This window comes from Leucoraja erinacea, chromosome 11 (assembly GCF_028641065.1).
Source record: "Leucoraja erinacea ecotype New England chromosome 11, Leri_hhj_1, whole genome shotgun sequence".
Taxonomy (NCBI): domain Eukaryota; kingdom Metazoa; phylum Chordata; class Chondrichthyes; order Rajiformes; family Rajidae; genus Leucoraja; species Leucoraja erinaceus.
In genome coordinates, this window is record NC_073387.1 from 59743856 (window position 1) to 59764739 (window position 20884).

Here is a 20884-nt window from a genome sequence, read left to right on the forward strand (position 1 = left end):
CGAATGGCCTACTCCTGCACCTAATTTCTATGTTTCTATGTTTCTATGAGATCCTTCTTCAGACTGATGTGGGGGGGGGGGGGGGGGGGGGGGGGGGTGGGAAGTAGAAAGGATGAGGCAGAGACAGTGGGCTGTGGGAGAGCTGGGAAGGGGAGGGGAAGGAGGGAGAAAGGAAGGACTACCTGAAATTGGAGAATCAATGTTCATACCGCTGGGGTGAAAACATATTTCGCTTGGGCAGTTTACACCCCAGCGGTATGAACATTGACTTCTCCAATTTCAGGTAGTCCCTGCTGTCTCCCTCCTTCCCCTCCCCTTCCCAGCGCTCCCACAGCCCACTGTCTCTGCCTCTTCCTTTCTTCTTCCCGACCCCCCCCACATCAGTCTGAAGAAGGATCTCGGCCCGAAACGTCACCTATTTCCTTCGCTCCATAGATGCTGCTGCACCCGCTGAGTTTCTCCAGCATTTTTGTCTACCTTCGATTTTTCCAGCATCTGCAGTTCTTACTTATGCACTCCGAGTCATGTTGGCTTTGAGTTGTGTCTTCAGGCCCCTGGTTATATCCAACTTGACCTTCAGTGCTTCATTCGTGAAACTATTTCAGAGAGAATTATTTGTCCCAGAAGCAATAACTTTGCAAATGTCTCTACTTTATCAACAGTAGAGTCACAACATGATTGGAAATTATATCATTCAGTAGAAGGTTCAGCTTGTCAGTAATATTATTACCACTAGTGATTAGTGGGTTCTCTGGCAGAACTAGAGTAAAACAATGACACAAAGATATTGTCGAACATTCTAACCTTGTTAACAGCAGTGTGTGCACAATACTGGGACGTCCCAGCCCAAAGGGCAATGGGGATGTGGACTATACAGCTGTCATATCTTCTTTGCATCAGAGGTTTTAAAAATATCTCAACCTTTACTATGGGTCAGCAATGTACAACATTGTAAAATTGTCCCAGGGATGCAACTTAACTATTTGTGTGCTCGCCTCTAATAGAAACATAGAAGCATAGAAATTAGGTGCAGGAGTAGAGGCCATTCGGCCCTTCGAGCCTGCACCGCCATTCAATATGATCATGGCTGATCATCCAACTCAGTATCCCGTACCTGCCTTCTCTCCATACCCTCTGATCCCCTTAGCCACAAGGGCCACATCTAACTCCCTCTTAAATATAGCCAATGAACTGGCCTCAACTACCCTCTGTGGCAGAGAGTTCCAGAGATTCACCACTCTCTGTGTGAAAAAAGTTTTTCTCATCTCGATTTTAAAGCATTTCCCCCTTATCCTTAAACTGTGACCCCTTGTCCTGGACTTCCCCAACATCGGGAACAATCTTCCTGCATCTAGCCTGTCCAACCCCTTAAGAATTTTGTAAGTTTCTATAAGATCCCCCCTCAATCTTCTAAATTCTAGCGAGTACAAGCCGAGTCTATCCAGTCTTTCTTCATATGAAAGTCCTGACATCCGATGAATCAGTCTGGTGAACCTTCTCTGCTCTCCCTCTATGGCAATAATGTCCTTCCTCAGATTTGGAGACCAAAACTGTACACAATACTCCAGGCGTGGTCTCACCAAGACCCTGTACAACTGCAGTAGAACCTCCCTGCTCCTAGACTCAACTGAAGTTAATCTTGTTGTACCAACCTGCCATGAGCATAAGACAGTGAAATGTCGACTTTGTTGGTAATCTTCATGAACTGACTGACCCTTGTGGAGATAGGTTACTGTGAGATGGCAATTCTGCACCGAGATCAGGCATATCGGTCACTTCATACAGTCTGAAGTAGGGTCTCTACCCGAAACATCACCCATTCCTTCTCTCCAGAGATGCTGCCTGTCCCGCTGAGTTACTCCAGCTTTTTGTGTCTATCTTCAGCCACTCCTGATGTTGGGGTTCCTGCTCCATTTCACAGTTGAAAGCTTCACTGTTTGACCAGTATTCCTTCTGTTACACAATGGGTTACTTTGTCAATGCTGCACCAAAGAGATGGATATCCTCGCCTCCACCTCTTCCGTGGACTAAGGAAGTTCAGCATGATTCCCATCAACCCATTCCCATCTCCACACATCACCATCTCTTGGTTTGGCAACTGCTCTGCCCAAGTCCATCGCACAGCCCAGCCTCCCACCCATCAACTCCATCTACACTTCACTATACGTTGGGAAAGCAGCCAATGTAATCAAGGATCATTCCCATTTCTCCCTTCTCATGTCAGGAAGAAGATACAGACACACACCTCCAGATTCAGGAACAGTTTCTCTCCGCTGTTATCAAGTCAAGAGTCAAGAGTGTTTTATTGCCACATGTCCCAGATAGAACAATGACACTTACTTGCTGCAGCACCACACAATATGGAAACATAATAAATAATAACAAAAACTCAGAAAAAAAACAAAACAAACAATAACAATGCAATAATAATAATAGTCTATTGTGGTTCAGAACTTATGAGGGTGTCGTGTTTAATAGGCTGATGGCTGTAGGGAAGAAGCTGTTCCTGTTACAGTTTTCAGACTCCTGTACCTTCTTCCCGATGGCAGTGGTGAGATGAGTGTGTGGCCAGGATGGTGTGGGTCTTTGATGATGCTGGCTGCCTTTTTGAGGCAGCGACTACGATAGATCCCTTTGATCACACTACTAAACGGCACTCCCGCCAGCAAGGGTGTCGTGCCGATCTGTTAACTGTATCATAGAAACATAGACAATAGGTGCAGGAGTAGGCCATTCGGCCCTTCGAGCCTGCACCGCCATTCAATATGATCACGGCTGATCATCCAACTCAGTTTCCTGTACCTGCCTTCTCTCCATACCCCCTGATCCATTTAGCCACAAGGGCCACATCTAACTCCCTCTTAAATATAGCCAATGAACTGGCCTCAACTACCCTCTGTGGCAGAGAATTCCACAGATTCACCACTCTCTGTGTGAAAAAATGTTTTTCTCATCTCGGTCCTAAAAGATTTCCCCCTTATCCTTAAGCTGTGACCCCTTGTTCTGGACTTCCCCAACATCGGGAATAATCTTCCTGCATATAACATCACAGTGGCAATAAGAAACCAAGACAATTTCTCCAAGTGACAGGTATTGTGTAGCCTGGAGCCCTACAGTAGTTAGTCAGCTTGATCATCTGGAGGCAGGAAAGTCAAGGGCTGGTGGCTCGGGATGAGAAGGTCTCCAGCCAAACACACTTGTATTGTGGTTATTACTCAGACCCTATGATAAACCCCAAGGATTCATATTTTGCTCCCCTTGCCAGGATATTTTCCTCGTGATCACCACATACAAAGGGTCGGTGCAGATTGGTACTGGCTTCCTAGGGACAGAATGAGCCCATTCGGCCCTTTGAGACTCCATGCACCAAATTACATGCAGCAAGAACCACTACCGTCCTCCTGGGACATTCAAAGTCCCAGTGAAGATGGTGTAGGGAGACTGGCGATATCGCACGCCCATCTCCCTACTCCAGGAATGCCCGGCATGCAACATCCCACCCACCCTCCCTGCTCCAGTACATCCCGGCGTGCAACATCCCACCCACCCTCCCTACTCCAGGAATGCCCGGCATGCAACATCCCACACCCACCCTGCTCCAGTACATCCCGGCATGCACCTCTCCCCTTGACTGGGGCCGGTTCACATTTAACTTATGGCTCCACTTGAACAGGAGAGAGAATTTGAACAACAGTAAACTAAGCATAAAGACGGAACATTGAATGAGAATGCAGGGTTTTATATCTACAATGGCTATTCCTGGTGGATCAGCTGTACTTATCCTAGTCCTGTGCTCTGTGTCAATCAGCCAGAGTCACAGAGCTAAACAGCAGTCCTTAGGCTGATGACATTCTCCAATCTTGCCTTAAAATTAGATCACCCAGTTACAGTGAGCAGTTGTAATCCAATCTGCTGGATTCCTCCAGGCAACGGCAACTCTGATTCACTTCACAAGATGTATTATCTTCCACCAGTCCACAAGGACAAGTCTTCACATTCATCGCCCTCCTCACACTCTCTCTGGACTCCTATGTTTCTCAGTGACCCCAGTGTGACCCCAGTGACCCCAATGAGGCCCAGTCAGATCCAGTGTGACCCCAGTGTGGCCCCGTGACCCCAGCGTTGTACAGTGCCGGCTTGAGAAACAGCACTTCATCATGATGCTGCCTGACCCGCTGAGTTACTCCAGCACTCTGTGAAACGTCACCTATCCATGTTCTCCACAGATGCTGCCTGACCCGCTGAGTTATGGTGCAGCAGCATCTATGGAGCTAAGGAAATAGGCAACGTTTCGGGTCGAAACCCTTCTGGAAATAGGCAATGTTTTGGGCCGAAACCCGGAAGGGTTTCGGCCCGAAACGTTGCCTATTTCCTTAGCTCCATAGATGCTGCTGCACCCGCTGAGTTACTCCAGCACTCTGTGAAACGTCACCTATCCATGTTCTCCACAGATGCTGCCTGATCCACTGAGTTACTCCAGCACTCTGTGAAACGTCACCTATCCATGTTCTCCACAGATGCTGCCTGACCCACTGAGTTACTCCAGCACTCTGTGAATATTTTCTGGGCTATCCGTACGTGAGCTGGGCAGAGTTAGCGTAACAAGACAATTCTGGACATCTGAAAGATTCATAATCAGCTCGTTCTCTCCGTCGAGTTCAGAGACTCGTCGACCGAACCGACTCACTGTTCCCTGAAGGTCATTGTGCAAAAACGGTGATTTATTTCCTGTAGCAAGGTGATCGTTGTGCCACTAAATCCCATTAATGACACTTAGTATTCTGCATGGCCTTTTGCAGCGAGCTTTTGTTTAGATTTATTATTTCTCTGATGATCATTTGCCATGAGGTTAACTACATTTTGAAGAAATACGTCACTGCTGAATTAATTTTACTCTTTATTCGAGTTGTGGGAAATTAAAAAAATGTTTCACTACTTCTACATCTCAGTTCATTTCTTCAGAAGGAATCAGAGTGTTATAGCAGGGAAACAGGCCCTTCAACCCAACTCATCCATTCGGACCAAGATAAGGTGGACACTTGCCCACGTTTGTCCCATATCTCTCCAATCCTGTCCATATTCAAATGTGATTATTCCCCCTGCAACAACTACTTCCTCTGGCAACTCTTCACCATCCTAGATAAGATAAAATTGCCCCTGAGGTTTTCATTAAATCTTTCCCCTCCTATCTTAAACCTATGTTCTCTGGTACTTGATTTCCCCTATTCTGTAAAACACTATGCATTCACTATTCCGCTCATCACCTTGTACACTATAAGATCACCCCACAGTATCTTGCTCTCCAAGGAATGAAGTCCTAGCCTGCCCAACCCCTCCCTGTAGCTCAGACCCTCGAGTCCCGGCAACTTCCTCATAAATTATTATTATTATTATTATTAAAGCTTTATTTCAGACACAGGTCCATATACACATCAAACAGTACAAAGAATTACAAAGATACATTAAGAAATTGCATATTAGCCTAAAATATATATAAGCTATTGCACCAATGCCATCTTAGCCTAGAAGTGAATCTATAGCAGCTTTTCAGAGGGCTGACTAAGGCTTCAATTATGTGGTTCTCTGACTTGTCCAGGCGACACATAAAACTAAACATCAGCTGTCTTAAGAGTCACAAAATCTTCTCTGCACTATTACCAGCTTAAATGCTAGATTATATGTTAGAATGTAATATGCTTCAAAGATGTTTTGCCTACCCGGTGTGTGTATGTAGAAGATACATACAGTCTGCAGAAGGGTCATGACCCAAACCATCACCCATTCCCTCGCTCCAGAGACGCTGGCTGTCCTGCTGAGCATTTTGTGTCCATCTAGATAGCTCCAGTTGCTGTCCCTTCAGGCAAATCATATGATGTGTGTTGTCACCAGAAGTCTGAGATGGTTTAAACGTGCTGGAATTCATCTACAAGCCTGGTTGGATGGGGATCAATGGCTGCGAATAGTGAATACTAACGGCTCACTAAATCACAGCAGTTTGATCTGCATCTGAGGCAGATTCAGGACAAACAGCTGCCTCAAACATCACAAAGCTTAGGTTCACAAGTGGGCCATGTGTGCGTGTGTGTGCCCTTGCGTGCGTGTGTGCGTGCGTTCGTGTGCATGTGCATGTGCGTGTGATGTGTGCGTGTGCGTATCCCGTACCTGTGTGTGTGTGTGCATGTGCCCCCTGTGTGTGTGCGTGTGTGTGTGCCACAAGGGGCGTGTGCGTGTGCTCCCTCGTGTGTGCGTGAGTGTGCGTGTGTGTGCGTGTGCGTGTGTGCGTGTGTGCGTGAGTGTGTGTGTGCGTGTGTGCGTGTGCGTGTGCGTGCGTGTGCGTGCGTGTGTGCGTGTGCGTGTGTGTGCGTGTGCGTGCATGTGCGTGTGCGTGTGCGTGTGTGTTTGCATGTGCGTGTGCGTGTGCGTGTAACACAGACCAAGGAGCAGCGGCTCGTTCAAGGAGTCCATGGAGAGTGGGAAGAGGAACATCACCGACCCTCAGTCCTGTGTTTCCCAGGCATTGTGACTTGCACTGTTTACATTCTCTGCTCCATGGTGAACAGTTGTATTGTGTTATGGTATATGTATCTCTCTGTGAATATCCTTTACAACAGAGTCTGAAACCTGGAGATGATGCATTGACATTAAACCATTTCCTTCTCTTTGTTTGCAGGCCCACCAGTTAATGTCACCTGCAACATATTCATCAACAGTTTTGGCTCAATAGCAGAGACCACAATGGTAAGTCATCCTTAAGCCTTCACAGTAACTAGCGATGAGCAGTCCATGACAATCTGCCATTTCAACAACATTGGGGCTATCTTTACATTTCAAGTACAGTGGTGTTTTGCAAGGCACAAGTGATAGGAGCATAATTAGGCCATTCGGCCCATTAAATCTACTCTGCCATTCAATCTTTCCATCTCAACCCCATTCTCCTGCCTTCTCCCCACAACCCCTGACCCCCGTACTAATCAATAATCTGCCTGAAAAATATCCACTAACTTGGCCTCCACAGCCGTCTGTAGCAAAGAATTCCACAGATTCACCACCCTCTGACTAAAGACATTTCTCCTCATCTCCTTCCTAAAGGAACGTCTTTAATTCTGAGGCTGTGATCTCTAGTCCTAGACTCTCCCACTAGTGGAAACATCCTCTCCAGACCAATATCGTTAGCTTTATCAGCGTGAGAGGTAGGATTTACTCATAAGGCAAATGAAAAGATGCAGCTGATCTGGGATTGTCTGCTGAGAAAACGAACTTTGGTCTTTCTTTGTTGCCCAGTTTATATACAAATGCCAAATCAAGTCCGACGCAAACATTGGGCTAAGGTATATTAAATCAACAGTGATCTACACCTGAAATAATGCACAGAGTCAGAGCAGTATTCAGTAGCACCACATCCATCTCAGCTCCACCACACAGCCACACGTCTCTAGCTCCACCACACGGCTACATGTCTGTAGCTCAACCACAGGGCCACACGTCTCTAGCTCCACCACAGGGCTACATGTCTGTAACTCCACCACAGGACCACACGTCTGTAACTCCACCACAGGGCCACATGTCTGTAGCTCCACCACACGGCTACACTGTAGCTCCACAACACGGCTACATACTGTAGCTCCACCACAGGGCTACACATCTCTAACTCCACCACACGGCTACACTGTAGCTCCACCATAGGGCCACACGTCTGTAGCTCCACCACAGGGCTACACTGTAGCTCCATCATAGGGTCACACGTCTCCGGCTCCACCACAGGGCCACACGTCTGTAGCTCCACCACAGGGCCACGTCTGTAGCTCCACCACAGGGCTACATGTCTGTAACTCCACCACAGGGCCACACGTCTGTAGCTCCACCACAGGGCTACACATCTGCCTGAGATGGGCACCAGCTGTGAAGGTAAGCTCTATCTGGCAGGGAGGGTTCTACATACAGGCGGCTCTGGCAGATTATACATGGATCCAGGGATTGATAGCCGACTGGATAGTCACCATCATAGAGTGATACAGCACGGAAACAGGCCCTTCGGCCCAACTTGCCCACATCGACCAACATGTCCCAGCTACACTAGTCCCACCTGCCCGCGCTTGGTCCATATCCCTCTAAACCTGTCCTATCCATGTACCTGTCTAAATGTTTCTTAAATGTTGGGATAGTCCCAGCCTCAACTACCTCCTCCAGCAGCTTGTTCCATACACCCACCACCCTTTGTGAAAAAATTACTCTTCAGGTTCCTATTAAATCGTTCTGCTCTCCAGAGATTTGGCTTCATAGACGGAAACAGCGGGTGATGTTGTTTTTTGGACTGGAGGCCTGCGATTAGTGGGGCGCCTCAGAGTTCAATGCTGGGCCTATTGCTGTCCGATGTGAGGCCCAAAACTGCTCACGACATTCCAAACGCAGCCCGACCAGCGCCTTATAGTCTCAGCATTACATTCCTGCTTTAGTGGTTTAGTCCTCTTGATATAAACGCTAGCATGCAAGATGGTTGGCAGAAACACGGCCAATGGAGTGTACCTTTAAATGGGTACAAACGCAACGAAACAAAGGCGTTAATCCTGGTCGTACTGCGGGTGATCGGTGACGGTGGCTGGGGAGAACATGGGCACTGCCTCACCTGGCAGGTAACAGCGTCAGGGCAGAGCCCAGAGCCACAGGTGACGGTGGCTGGAGAGAACATGGGCACTGCCTCACCTGGCAGGTAACAGCGTCAGGTCGGAGCCCAGATACACAGGTGAGGACAGGTCAGAGCCCAGAGACATTGGTGATAACAGCTTGTGAAGGCGGCTGGGGAGAACATGGGTACTGACACACTTTGTGTATCTGACCCCTGAGATACAGGTAAAGGTGAGTGAACATGGGCACTGCACCACTGGGAACAGGTCAGTGTGTGTCTGACCCCAGAGACACTGGTGAAGTGAGAACAACCTGAAACGTCACCTATCCATGTTCTCCACAGATGCTGCCTGACCCGCTGAGTTATGGTGCAGCAGCATCTATGGAGCGAATGAAATAGGTAACGTTTCGGGCCGAAACCCTTCTGGAAATAGGCAACGTTTCGGGCCGAAACCCGGAAGGATTTCGACCCGAAACGTTACCTATTTCCTTAGCTCCATAGATGCTGCTGCACCCACTGAGTTACTCCATCACTCTGTGAAACGTCACCTACCCATGTTCTCCACAGATGCTGCCTGACCCGCTGAGTTACTCCAGCACTCTGTGAAACGTCACCTATCCGTGTTCTCCACAGATGCTGCCTGACCCGCTGAGTTACTCCAGCACTCTGTAAAACTTTACCTATCCATGTTCTCCACAGATGCTGCTTGACCCGCTGAGTTACTCCAGCACTCTGTGACTCTTTTTGTAAACCAGCACCTGCAGTTCATTGTGTTTAAAAATGTTAAGTTCTGATCTTTCCGTTAGAAATGGTGAGAAATTGAGTATAATGAATGTACATTAGCTGTTGGTCAGTGGATATTTGTCATCTGGAACAAGAGTTTAAGTGACTTGTGACAGTTTACAGTGATGAAGAATGAGCCTGGTGAAGGTCATGGCTCTTGGGTAATTATGCAGAATAAAAGATGGGTTGCTAACAAGAGTGGATGTGAACCTCAATGCCGTGTTTCACGCGGTGATGCCTCACATCTGAAGGCTCTTTGCTGATTAATACCAGAGGCAAAGCCTGCTTTTTCCACACCGCCACAATCATATAACCATATAACGATATAACAATACAGCACGGAAACAGGCCATCTCGACCCTTCTAGTCCGTGCCGAACACATATTCTCCCCTAGTCCCATATACCTGCGCTCAGACCATAACCCTCCATTCCCTTCCCGTCCATATAACTATCCAATTTATTTTTAAATGATAAAAACGAACCTGCCTCCACCACCTTCACTGGAAGCTCATTCCACACAGCCACCACTCTCTGAGTAAAGAAGTTCCCCCTCATGTTACCCCAAACTTCAGTCCCTTAATTCTCAAGTCATGTCCCCTTGTTTGAATCTTCCCTACTCTCAGTGGGAAAAGCTTTTCCACATCAACTCTGTCTATCCCTCTCATCATTTAAAAAACCTCTATCAAGTCCCCCCTTAACCTTCTGCGCTCCAAAGAATAAAGCCCTAACTTGTTCAACCTTTCTCTGTAACTTAGTTGCTGAAACCCAGGCAACATTCTAGTAAATCTCCTCTGTGAATCGGTGAGACTGTACGGATGTTTGGCAGAACCGGGCCCTTTCCTTGGTTGATACCAGGGTGGGGGAATGTTTTGTTCATTCACAGGATGAACGAAACACTTTGGCTTCCCAGCCTTCAAATATTCTCTGCTGACGCTCCTGTGTTTGTGCCACAGCCTTGGATGTGGAACCTGCAATGATGCCAGCTCTGAGGAGACATGAATGAATTTCCCAAAGGTTCAGTTTAGGATCCTTGTTGCCCCTCGATCAACAACGGGGATGACAGATCATTGCTGTTTGTTGCAAGCGCTTGGTTCATGATCAAGAGCTGGGGACAACTGCAGACCAGAGACAGATATACAGCTGATAGACACAACGTGCTGGAGTCACTCAGCTTCTCTGGAGAAACAGAACAGGACATGTTTTGGGTCTGAACCCTTCATCACACCCACATTCAGATCTGAACCTTTCTTCAGACTGTGCAGAGTTTGGTTAGAAGATTCTCCCGTGGAGATTTTTTAGCAGGTGCTGGCTCGAAGGGCCGAATGGCCTATTCCTGCACCTATTGTCTATTGTATTGGCTTCTGGCCACTCCACTCCACCAGCTCAACTGATCCAATGGTCAATAGTGATTTATTGTCACATCTGATATTCTTATCTTCCAGTAGAGTATTGCCCAAGCCAAGCACATCCTCGATGTACATACATAGTCCACAGGTCCCGGCACACAAGAGGCTCCATGTTGTGGATCCATATTCCAAGTCCAGTCCGTGCTCCAGCTGTTATAGAACATAGGTGCATAGATCCAGGTGCAGGAGTAGAGGCCATTGCTGGCCCTTCGAGCCTGTCGCCTTCAATATGATCATGGCTGACCAGTGACCAACTCAGTATCCCGTACCTCTCCTTCTCTCCATCCCCCTTCCCCTTAGCCACAAGGGCCATGTCTAACTCCCTCCCACATATAGCCAATGAACTGGCCTCAACTATCCCAGGTGGATCAGACCCACCTCTCCACCACTCAGCTGAGTGAAAAAGTTGAGGATCTCTGTCCGTGTAAAGGATTTCCCCCCTTATCCTTACAGCTGTGACCCCTTGTCCTGGATTCCTGTACATCGGGAAAACATCCTGCATCATAGCCTGTCCAACCCCTTAAGAATTTTGTAAGTTTCTATAAGATCCCTTCTCAATCTCCTAAATTCTAGAGAGTATAAACCAAGTCTATCCAGTCTTTCTTCATAAGACAGTCCTGACATCCCAGGAATCAGTCTGGTGAACCGTCTCTGCACTCCCTCTACGGCAATAATGTCCTTATGAGCGGTGCCCGATCCAGGCGAGTCCCAGGCTGCTGCCGGGCCTCCAGCCGTTGCCTTCCTTGGTCGTGTGGATCGACCAGTGACCCCACGTCCCTCTCCTCTCCTCGCTCCCTTCACCTTTGTTCCCCGGGGGGTGTGGGAGCCTCCCACACCCGACCTCCAGGACTCAGACCCCAGGTTAGTCAGACCCACCTCTCCAGCTCAGAAGAGGAGCAAGTTGAGGAGCTGTCCGTGTGGAGAATCCATTCTATACACTAGCTGAGGGTGGACGCTGTACAGTGTAGAACAGCCGTGTGAAACATAGACAATGTGCCAGGCTGTAGCAGGCCATGGGTCGGCCCTTCTGCCTGCACCATTCGCTTTTCAATATGATCATCCCGCTGATCATCCAAATCAGTATCCTGTACCTGCCTTCTCTCCATACCCCCTGATCCCTTTAGCCACAAGGGCCACATCTAACAGCTGGATATCTATGCTCAAAACTCTGTGGCCTCAAACCTTCTGTGGCAGAGAGTTCCAGAGCGCACCACTCTCTGTAGAATGAACTGCAGATGCCGGTTTACACTGAAGATAGACACAAAGTGCTGGAGTAACTCAGCGGGACAGGCAGCATCTCTGGGGAGAAGGAATGGGTGAAGTTTCGGGTCGAGACCCTTCTTCAGACTTCAGATGCTGATCTGTAGGAACTGGGACAGCCGTGTGTCTCCATGTGTATGTGCCGTGCTGACTCGTGCCTGCAGTTTCTGGGTCAGGCGCTGCTGCTGCAGAATGCTCTGCTTTTCATCTGGTTAATCCCGTTGTGCGATTAGATGAATATGCACGGCTTTTGATCTATGTGTGTAACAGGAAATTGTGTGCATGAGGGCAATGTTGGCAGCTGGATATCTCTGCTCAAACCTCTTGTTCCTAAAACTGCCTGGAGCAGAGCGCACTGCGGGGAGCGAGCGCAGTGACGGGTCCTCTGGGCTTTGTACGTCCTCAATCACCGAGAAAACCTTCAAGGTTTCCAGCTCATTAATTAAGTTGTTTCTGTATCGTTTGGATGATGGCATTTAGCCAACAAATGTGGAATGAAAGTCAATAACCTTGCGTCAATTCTATTAACAGTTTGGCTTCAGGTTGCCTGACTAATCCTGAAATATGTACCATAAACGACAGCTGCAGAGTAACTCAGCGGGTCAGGCAGCATCTGTGGAGAACATGGATAGGTGACGTTTCACAGAGTGCTGGAGTAACTCAGCGGGTCAGGCAGCATCTGTGGAGAACATGGATAGGTGACGTTTCACAGAGTGCTGGAGTAACTCAGCGGGTCAGGCAGCATCTGTGGAGAACATGGATAGGTGACATTTCGGGGCTGGGCCCTCCTTCATGCTGATTGTAGTGGGGGTGGGACATTGCATAAACCAGTCCCCATGCTAAACTCAGAGCCCACTCAATCAAAACACCACAAATATTTCCTTCAACCTTCCAGATCTACGATTTAGAGGAAGTTGAGGTTCCAATCTGATCAAAAAATCGTTTCCCAGCATCAAATAGCCACTGTCAGTCATCGAGCTGTACAACACAGAAACAGGCCCTTCTGCCCACCTTGACAATGCTGTCCAAGTTGGCATATTGGGCTAGTGCCATTTGCCTGCATTTGGCCCATAGCCCTCCAAACCCTTCCGATCATAGGACATGGAACAGTACAGCACAGGAACAGGCCCTTCGGCCCATAATGTGTATGCCGAACATGATGCCATGACTGACCCTTATATGCCTGGATATGATCCACATGCCTCCATTCCCTACATATACCTGAGCCCATCCAGAAGTCTCTAAAGTGCCTCATCTGCTCCACCAACATGTTCCAGAGACCCCCCACTCTGTATAAAAATGCCCCGCGCATCCCCTTTTAACTTTGACCCGCTGACCTTAATGTTATGCCCCTAGTCCCTCCATCTCTACTCTGTGACTGTCGATTCCACCACGACCTCTCAACTCCATCCATATGTTAATACATCATGAGGGGCGTGGATATAGTGAAGTCTTTTTCCAGAATAGAGGGTTCTAAAGCTGGAGGGCACAGGCTTAAAGGGAGAGGAGAGAGAGTGAAGAGGGACCTCAGGGGCAACATTTGCACTCGGGGAAGTCCGTATCTGGAACCAGCTGCCAGAGAAAGCTATAGAAGCCGATACAATTATGACATTCAGCAGATATTAGCGCAGAGTTATGTACTGCTCTATAACTCTCTATAGAAACATAGAAACATAGACAATAGCTGCAGGAGTAGAGGCCATTCGGCCCTTCGGACCTGCACCGCCATTCAATATGATCATGGCTGATCATCCAACTCGGTATCCTGTACCTGCCTTCTCTCCATAACTTTCCTTAAGCCACAAGGGCCACAACTAACCCCCTCTTAAATATAGCCAATGAACTGTGGCCTCACCTACCTTCTGTGGCAAAGAATTCCACAGATTCACCACTCTCTGTGTGAAAAATGTTTTTCTCATCTCGGTCCAAAAAGATTTCCCCCTTATCCTTAAACTGTAACCCCTTGTTCTGGACTTCCCCAACATCAGGAACAATCTTCCTGCATCTAACCTGTCCAACCCCTTAAGAATTTTGTAAGTTTCTATAAAATTCCCCCTCAATCTTCTAAATTCTAGCGAGTACAAGCCGAGTCTATCCAGTCTTTCTTCATATGACAGTCCTGACATCCCAGGAATAGTCTGGTGAACCGTCTCTGCACTCCCTCTATGGCAATAATGTCCTTCCTCAGATTTGGAGACCAAAACTGTACGCAATACTCCAGATGTGGTCTCACCAAGACCCTGTACAACTGCAGTAGAACCTCCCTGCTCCTGTACTCAAATCCTTTTGCTATGAATGCTAACATACCATTCGCTTTCTTCACTGCCTGCTGCACCTGCATGCCTACTTTCAATGACAGGTGTACCATGACACCCAGGTCTCGTTGCATCTCCCCCTTTCCTAATCGGCCACCATTCAAATAATAGTCTACTTTCCTGTTTTTGCCACCAAAGTGGATAACCTCACATTTATCCACATTATACTGCATCTGCCATGCATTTTCCCACTCACCCAGCATATCCAAGTCACCTTGCAGCCTCCTAGCATCCTCCTCACAGCTAACACTGCCCCCCAGCTTTGTGTCATCCGCAAACTTGGAGATGTTGCATTCAATTCCCTCGTCCAAATCATTAATATATGTTGTAAATAGCTGGGGTCCCAGCACTGAGCCTTGCGGTACCCCACTATGATAGACTTCACTAGAAATCAGACTGACTTCAGTCCTGTTTTAATAATGCTGTATTTATACAGAATAACTATCAATTATATGTAATATGTAAACTGCACATGCCTGTGTCACAGTAATAAAAGATCATGCTTGTGAGACACAGGGCCAGATAAACCATTCCCCAAACCACAGGTGGTTCAGCTACAGGTACATATCAACACATGAGCTCGGAACAAGGGTAGGCCATTCAGCCCCTCCAGCCTGCTGGGCCAGTACAAAGGTCATGACTGATTTAATAGTATCTCAGTTCCCATTCCCCATCCACCCTGGTAATGTTTAGAGGTACAGCATGAAACAGGCCCTTCGGCCCACCAAATCAATGCTGACCATCGATCGCCCATTTCACTTTGTCATCCACTCCCTACACATAGGGGCAATTAACCTATAAACCAGGATGTCTTTGGGATGTAGGAAGAAACCGGAGCACCCGGAGGAAATTGACGTGTTCACAGGGAGAACATGCAAACTCCACACAGACAGCACCCGAGGTCAGGATTGAACGTGGGTGGGTCTCTGGCGCTGTGAGGCAGTGTCTCTACCAGATCCGCTCTGAGGATATAGACTGCTGGTTGAGGCAGAGGTCCAAGGTCCACAGCAGGCCCGAGGAAGTGAGGAGGGAGAATCCAAAATAAGGAAGTCAGCTGGAGCAAAGAAAGAGATCTGATTATTAACCCAGGATGTATCACTCTGGTGCTGAGGATAATCAGCAAACACGGCACGGTAGCGCAGTGGGTAGAGTTGCTGCCTCACAGCGCCAGAGACCCGGGTTCGATCCCGACTACGGGTGCTGTCTTTACGGAGTTTGCACGTTCTCCCCGTGACCTGCGTGGGTTTTCTCCAGGATCTGCAATTTTCTCTCACACTCCAAAGACGGACAGGTTTGTAGGTTAATTGGCTTAGGTTTGTACACTTGGTATAAGTGTAAATTGTCCCTAGTGTGTGTAGGATAGTGTTAATGTGCAGGGATCGTTGGTCAGCACGGACTCGGTGGGCCGAACGGCCTGTTTCCACGCTGCATCTCTAAACTAAACTAAAATAAAAGATTGGCAGAAAATACACAAGAGAATCCAAAGATTTTCTACGGCCTGTGAATTGTAAAATGAAGGGGCTGGTGAGAAAGAGGCATGGGTGAGATTGCAAGAGAGTTCTTTACACTGGTCTTTGCCAGCGAATGTGGCGTTGTCTGGCTCTTGGTAAAGGTGGATGGTGCCGTGCGTAATAACAAGGAACTGCAGATGCTGGTTTATACCAAAGATAGGCACGGAGTGCTGAAGTAACTCAGCGGGTCAGGCAGCATCTGTGGAGAACATGGATAGGTGACGTTTCACAGAGTGCTGGAGTAACTCAGCGGGTCTGGCAGCATCTGTGGAGAACATGGATAGGTGACGTTTCACAGAGTGCTGGAGTAACTCAGCGGGTGCAGGCAGCATCTGTGGAGAACATGGATAGGTGACGTTTCACAGAGTGCTGGAGTAACTCAGCGGGTGCAGCAGCATCTATGGAGAGCTAAGGAAATAGGTAACGTTTCGGGCCGAAACCCTTCCGGGGTTCGGCCCAAAACGTTGCCTATTTCCAGAAGGGTTTCGGCCCGAAACATTGCCTATTTCCTTCGCTCCATAGATGCTGCTGCACCATAACTCAGCGGGTCAGGCAGCATCTGTGGAGAACATGGATAGGTGACGTTTCACAGAGTTCTGGAGTAACTGAGCGGGTCAGGCAGCATCTGTGGCGAACATGGATAGGTGACGTTCCACAGAGTGCTGCACCATAACTCAGCGGGTCAGGCAGCATCTGTGGAGAACATGGATAGGTGCTGTTTCGGGTCGGGACCCTTCCTCAGTGGATGTGATGGTGCTGAATGGGCCACAGATGAGTTTTGGGGTTGCAGGGTGGTCTCAGGTGTAACGGGTGTGAGTTACAGTTAATGAATGGACAGTTAATGCTGTTCCAGCCAGCAATGCCTACTTGCTGAGAATGAATTTCAAGTCTCCCAATCCAAAGATATCATAGCTTTGACATATTTCCTGAACCTTCTGAACATCCATAACACTTCATGGCCCCTGGACCCTGGCGTGTTGGGGTTATAAATTAGTTTTATACCCATGTAATATGTTCCCCTCGTGTTAAACTATATGAGGCAGTCAGTACAAGGTTTTATTAAAGCTCTCTGAAGCTCTGCATTCATATTTAACAAGCCTTCATAGTCACAACCGGATGATAAAATGGTTTTATCAGTACAGTATATAAATATTTTTTACAATTTCCATCTGATAGACTGGCGCATACAGCTGGTTGAAGGGATCATCATCTTCAAGTACAAGTTTATTGTGAAATGTAGAGGTACTGGAGGTACAAGTACAATGATGTGCCTCGCTGTCAACATTCTTGCTATTGAGGGAGCCCAGCGTAGGTTCACAAGGTTAATTCCCGGGATGGCGGGGCTGTCATATGCTGAGAGAATGGAGCAGCTGGGCTTGTATACACTGGAGTTTAGAAGGATGAGAGGATATCTTATTGAAACATATAAGATTATTAAGGGCTTGGACATGCTAGAGGCAGGAAACATGTTCCCGATGTTGGGGGAATCCAGAACCAGGGGCCACAGTTTAAGAATAAGGGGTAAGCCATTTAGAACGGAGATGAGGAAAAGCTTTTTCACACAGAGAGTTGTGAGTCTGTGGAATTCGCTGCCTCGGAGGGCGGTGGAGGCCGGTTCTCTGGATATTTTCCAAGAGAGAGCTAGATAGAGCTCTTAAAGATAGCGGAGTCAGGGGATATGGGGAGAAGGCAGGAACGGGGTACTGATTGGGGATGATCAGCCATTCCAATCTTCTAAACCTTTCCAATCCATGTACCCTGCCGACATGTTCTTGAGGCACGCCTGGTGTTGGGGCTTCTGATGAATGTAAGATGCAGAAATCTCACATCTCCCAATCAGTGTGACTTTGGTTAGATGTTTCACAATCTCCCCTCCAATTGAAGCTTGCTTTTGGATGCAACTTTCAAAGGGAAATGAGTCTGCAAGTTTTATGTGCCAGTAAAGATGAATATTAAATAGGTGAAGCCATTAGCACCAAACGTGGATAGTTAGATGGTGAATTAGTCAATAGAAACACCTTGCTGGGTGCAGGCAGTGCTGGTGATATCATAGCTGTCAACTCCAGGTAGTTGCTGATGAGCTGCCAAAGCTGCAATACAAGTTCCATATCTCACACCCACCTCATGTAATATATTCATAATTTGTACTTTGTAATCTTGTACAAAGTTAACGTGCAGTTGGGTAAACAACAGCGTTTCCAGAAATTATTGATTAGCTGTTTAGGAAGGAACTGCAGATGGTGATTTACACAGAAGATAGACACAAAATGCTGGAGAAACTCAGCGGGACAGGCAGCATCTCTGAGAGAAGGAATAGGTGACGTTTCAGGTCGAGACCCTTCTTCAGACATATTCAGAATTATTGATTAGCTGTATGACTGTTACCATCTGCTTGGTGCAACTGCCCTTCAATTGTTCCACCGTTAACCTACACTGAGGGGGGATGACTGAGGAGTGGGTCTGTGGCATGCGGAGGAAAACCTCTGGTCACTCACACTGAGTATAAACACATCCCTGGGTGTTGGTCAGACCCTGAGCCCTGGAGCATGGAGGGAGAATCACCAACATCATCCCAACCTGCTCATCGCTGCTTCTTCACTCCATCTGTCGATACAGTTGGCCACAGAGGAGTTGAAGACTTGAACATCAGTGTAGGTAGTGTGGGGAGTGAGCTGGGGCTGCATCGTGCTGGACAGTGGTCGTGCAAGGGGGACTCTGGACAGTGGTGCAGATAAATAGCACCTGATGCAGTTGAGGAGGAGTTTTAAAGCAGGAGACGAGGGAGGGGGGAGAGGAGGGGGGAGGGAGGGGGGGAGATTGAGGAGGAGAGAGAGGAGAGTAGGAGGATGCCTCGATGAGAGCTTGATGTTTAAACCCTCTGAGCATGGCAGTGGGAGAAGAGTTAGTTTCATATCTCCTTGTTGGTTGAACAAGAGTTACTTAATGACTCTGAGTTTGTGGGAGGTGGATCCAGGACAGGGTTCAGTTGACGGGGGAAGGAGAGAGGGAGGCGAGGAGAGGAAAGGGGTGCCAGTAGGATGGGAGGGGGAAAGGTGAAAGAGGAGGGGAGAGGGGATGAGGGAAAACTCAGAGGGGAGGAGATATCCAGGGAGGGGGAGGAGGGGGAGGACCATTTTCAGAGGAAAGAACTAGAGAGGGGAGAGGGAGAGACTTAAGAAAGTTATGAATCCATTCCCAGAAGTAAGGGAAAACAGCACACAGGAGGGAGGGAGAAAGAGGGAATGCGGTGGGGAACATGGGAAAAGTTCTGAGAGTAGGAGAGGGGAGAGGAGTATGATGAGAGAAACATGGGAAGGAGGGGAAAGTACACAAAGTGAGAGGAGGAAGAAAAGTGTAATTTTTAGCGTGAGAGGGAATAGGAGGGACTGATGGATCATTTGGTGGGGAGGGGAGTAAGACAGATGACATGAGGAGAGAGGGGGAAGTGGACAAAGTGTTGGTGGGACAAGGGAGGGGTGAGCCTTGGGAGAGGGGGGGAGGAGATCCACCCAACATCATTTTTTGAGGGAGTAAAAGACTGAGGGTTGGAGAGCACTTGGGGGAAGAGTTAGAGAGAGTGGAGAGCTGTGTGGAATTTGCTTTGGAGGCAGGTGTGGGAGGCAGGTTCGTTTTATCATTTAAAAATAAATTGGATAGTTCTATGGATGGGAAGGGAATGGAGGGTTTATTGTCTGAGCGCAGGTATATGGGACTAGGGGAGATTATGTGTTCGGCACGGACTAGAAGGGTCGAGATATGCCTGTTTCCGTGCTAATGGGTTATATGGTTAGTTATTATCACATGTAGAACATAGAACATAGATAATAGGTGCAGGAGTAGAGGCCATTCAGCCCTTCGAGCCAGCACCACCATTCAATATGATCATGGCTGATCATCCTAAATACTAGGAACTGAGGTACAGTGAAAAGCTTGAAGTAACTGTGGGAATTCTACACCAGTGAAATGCTCCCTGAATGTCGAGGGGTGATTGTCCCACTGGGAACAGCTCACGTTTTGCTTCAGGGAGGAACTCGCTTTTGCTCGACACAAGGAACTGCAGATGCCGGAATCTTGAGCAAAACACAAAGTGCTGGAGGAACTCAAGGAACGAGGCAGCATCTATGGAGGGAATGAACAGATGACGTTTCAGGTCGAGAACCTTCTTCAGACAGCTTTACTTTGGATTGAGTTACTCCAGTACTTTGTGTTTTTAATCCAGCATCTGCAGTTCCTTGTTACCATCGGCTGAGTAGTTAGGCTCGTTTTTATGGCATTGTAGGAAAAGTCCCACAGCCATAATTGTATTTAGACAATAGACAATAGGTGCAGGAGTAGGCCATTCAGCCCTTCTCCCCATGGCTGATCATCCACAATCAGTATCCTGTTCCTGCCTTCTCCCCATATCCCTTGAGTCCGCTACCTTTAAGAGCTCTTTATTTATTTATTCTTGAGTATTTATTTCTAACAGAGTGATGAAACATTTAAACTGCAAACTGCCTTGTGCCACATTAACACAAAGACCAGACTTCAATAATATTTCATTAATTAAAATTGCTCAGAACTGCCAGTGTAATTAAAAATAAGATTTTGAATGAAATTTTAACTAACACATTCTGTACCTCGGGTAAATGAGAAGTCAAAAGCGATTGCATTTAATTCAGGTGAATGTGAGGTGTTGTACTCTGGAAGAACAAGTACTTTGGGGTCAGGACGGACATGGTCAACGCAAGGTCCCAGGGGAGTGGTGGAGAATAGAGAGAGACCCAGGGATTAGGTCCACAGGTCCCGGAACAAGGAGACACAGGTCGACTGGATGGTGATATTGCAGCTGTACAAGACATTGGGAAGACCACATTTAGTTACTGATTAATTTTGGTTGCACTGCTATTGGAAGGATGTCGTCAAACTGGAAATGGTTCCAACCAGATTGACAAGGATGTGATGTATACCAGGTCTGGCTGCTTCGAGTTAGGAGAGACCGAGTC

General features: G+C 47.7%; 1 protein-coding gene across 1 annotated transcript in view; it reads left to right on the forward strand.

Annotated features, from left to right (window-relative positions):
- Window positions 1-20884, forward strand: part of LOC129701861 (glycine receptor subunit alpha-1-like) — a 75544-nt gene that overhangs the window by 24660 nt on the left and 30000 nt on the right. Inside the window, 1 exon segment of the mRNA XM_055643348.1 lies at window positions 6671-6738. Coding sequence (XP_055499323.1) covers window positions 6671-6738 — 68 coding nt within the window.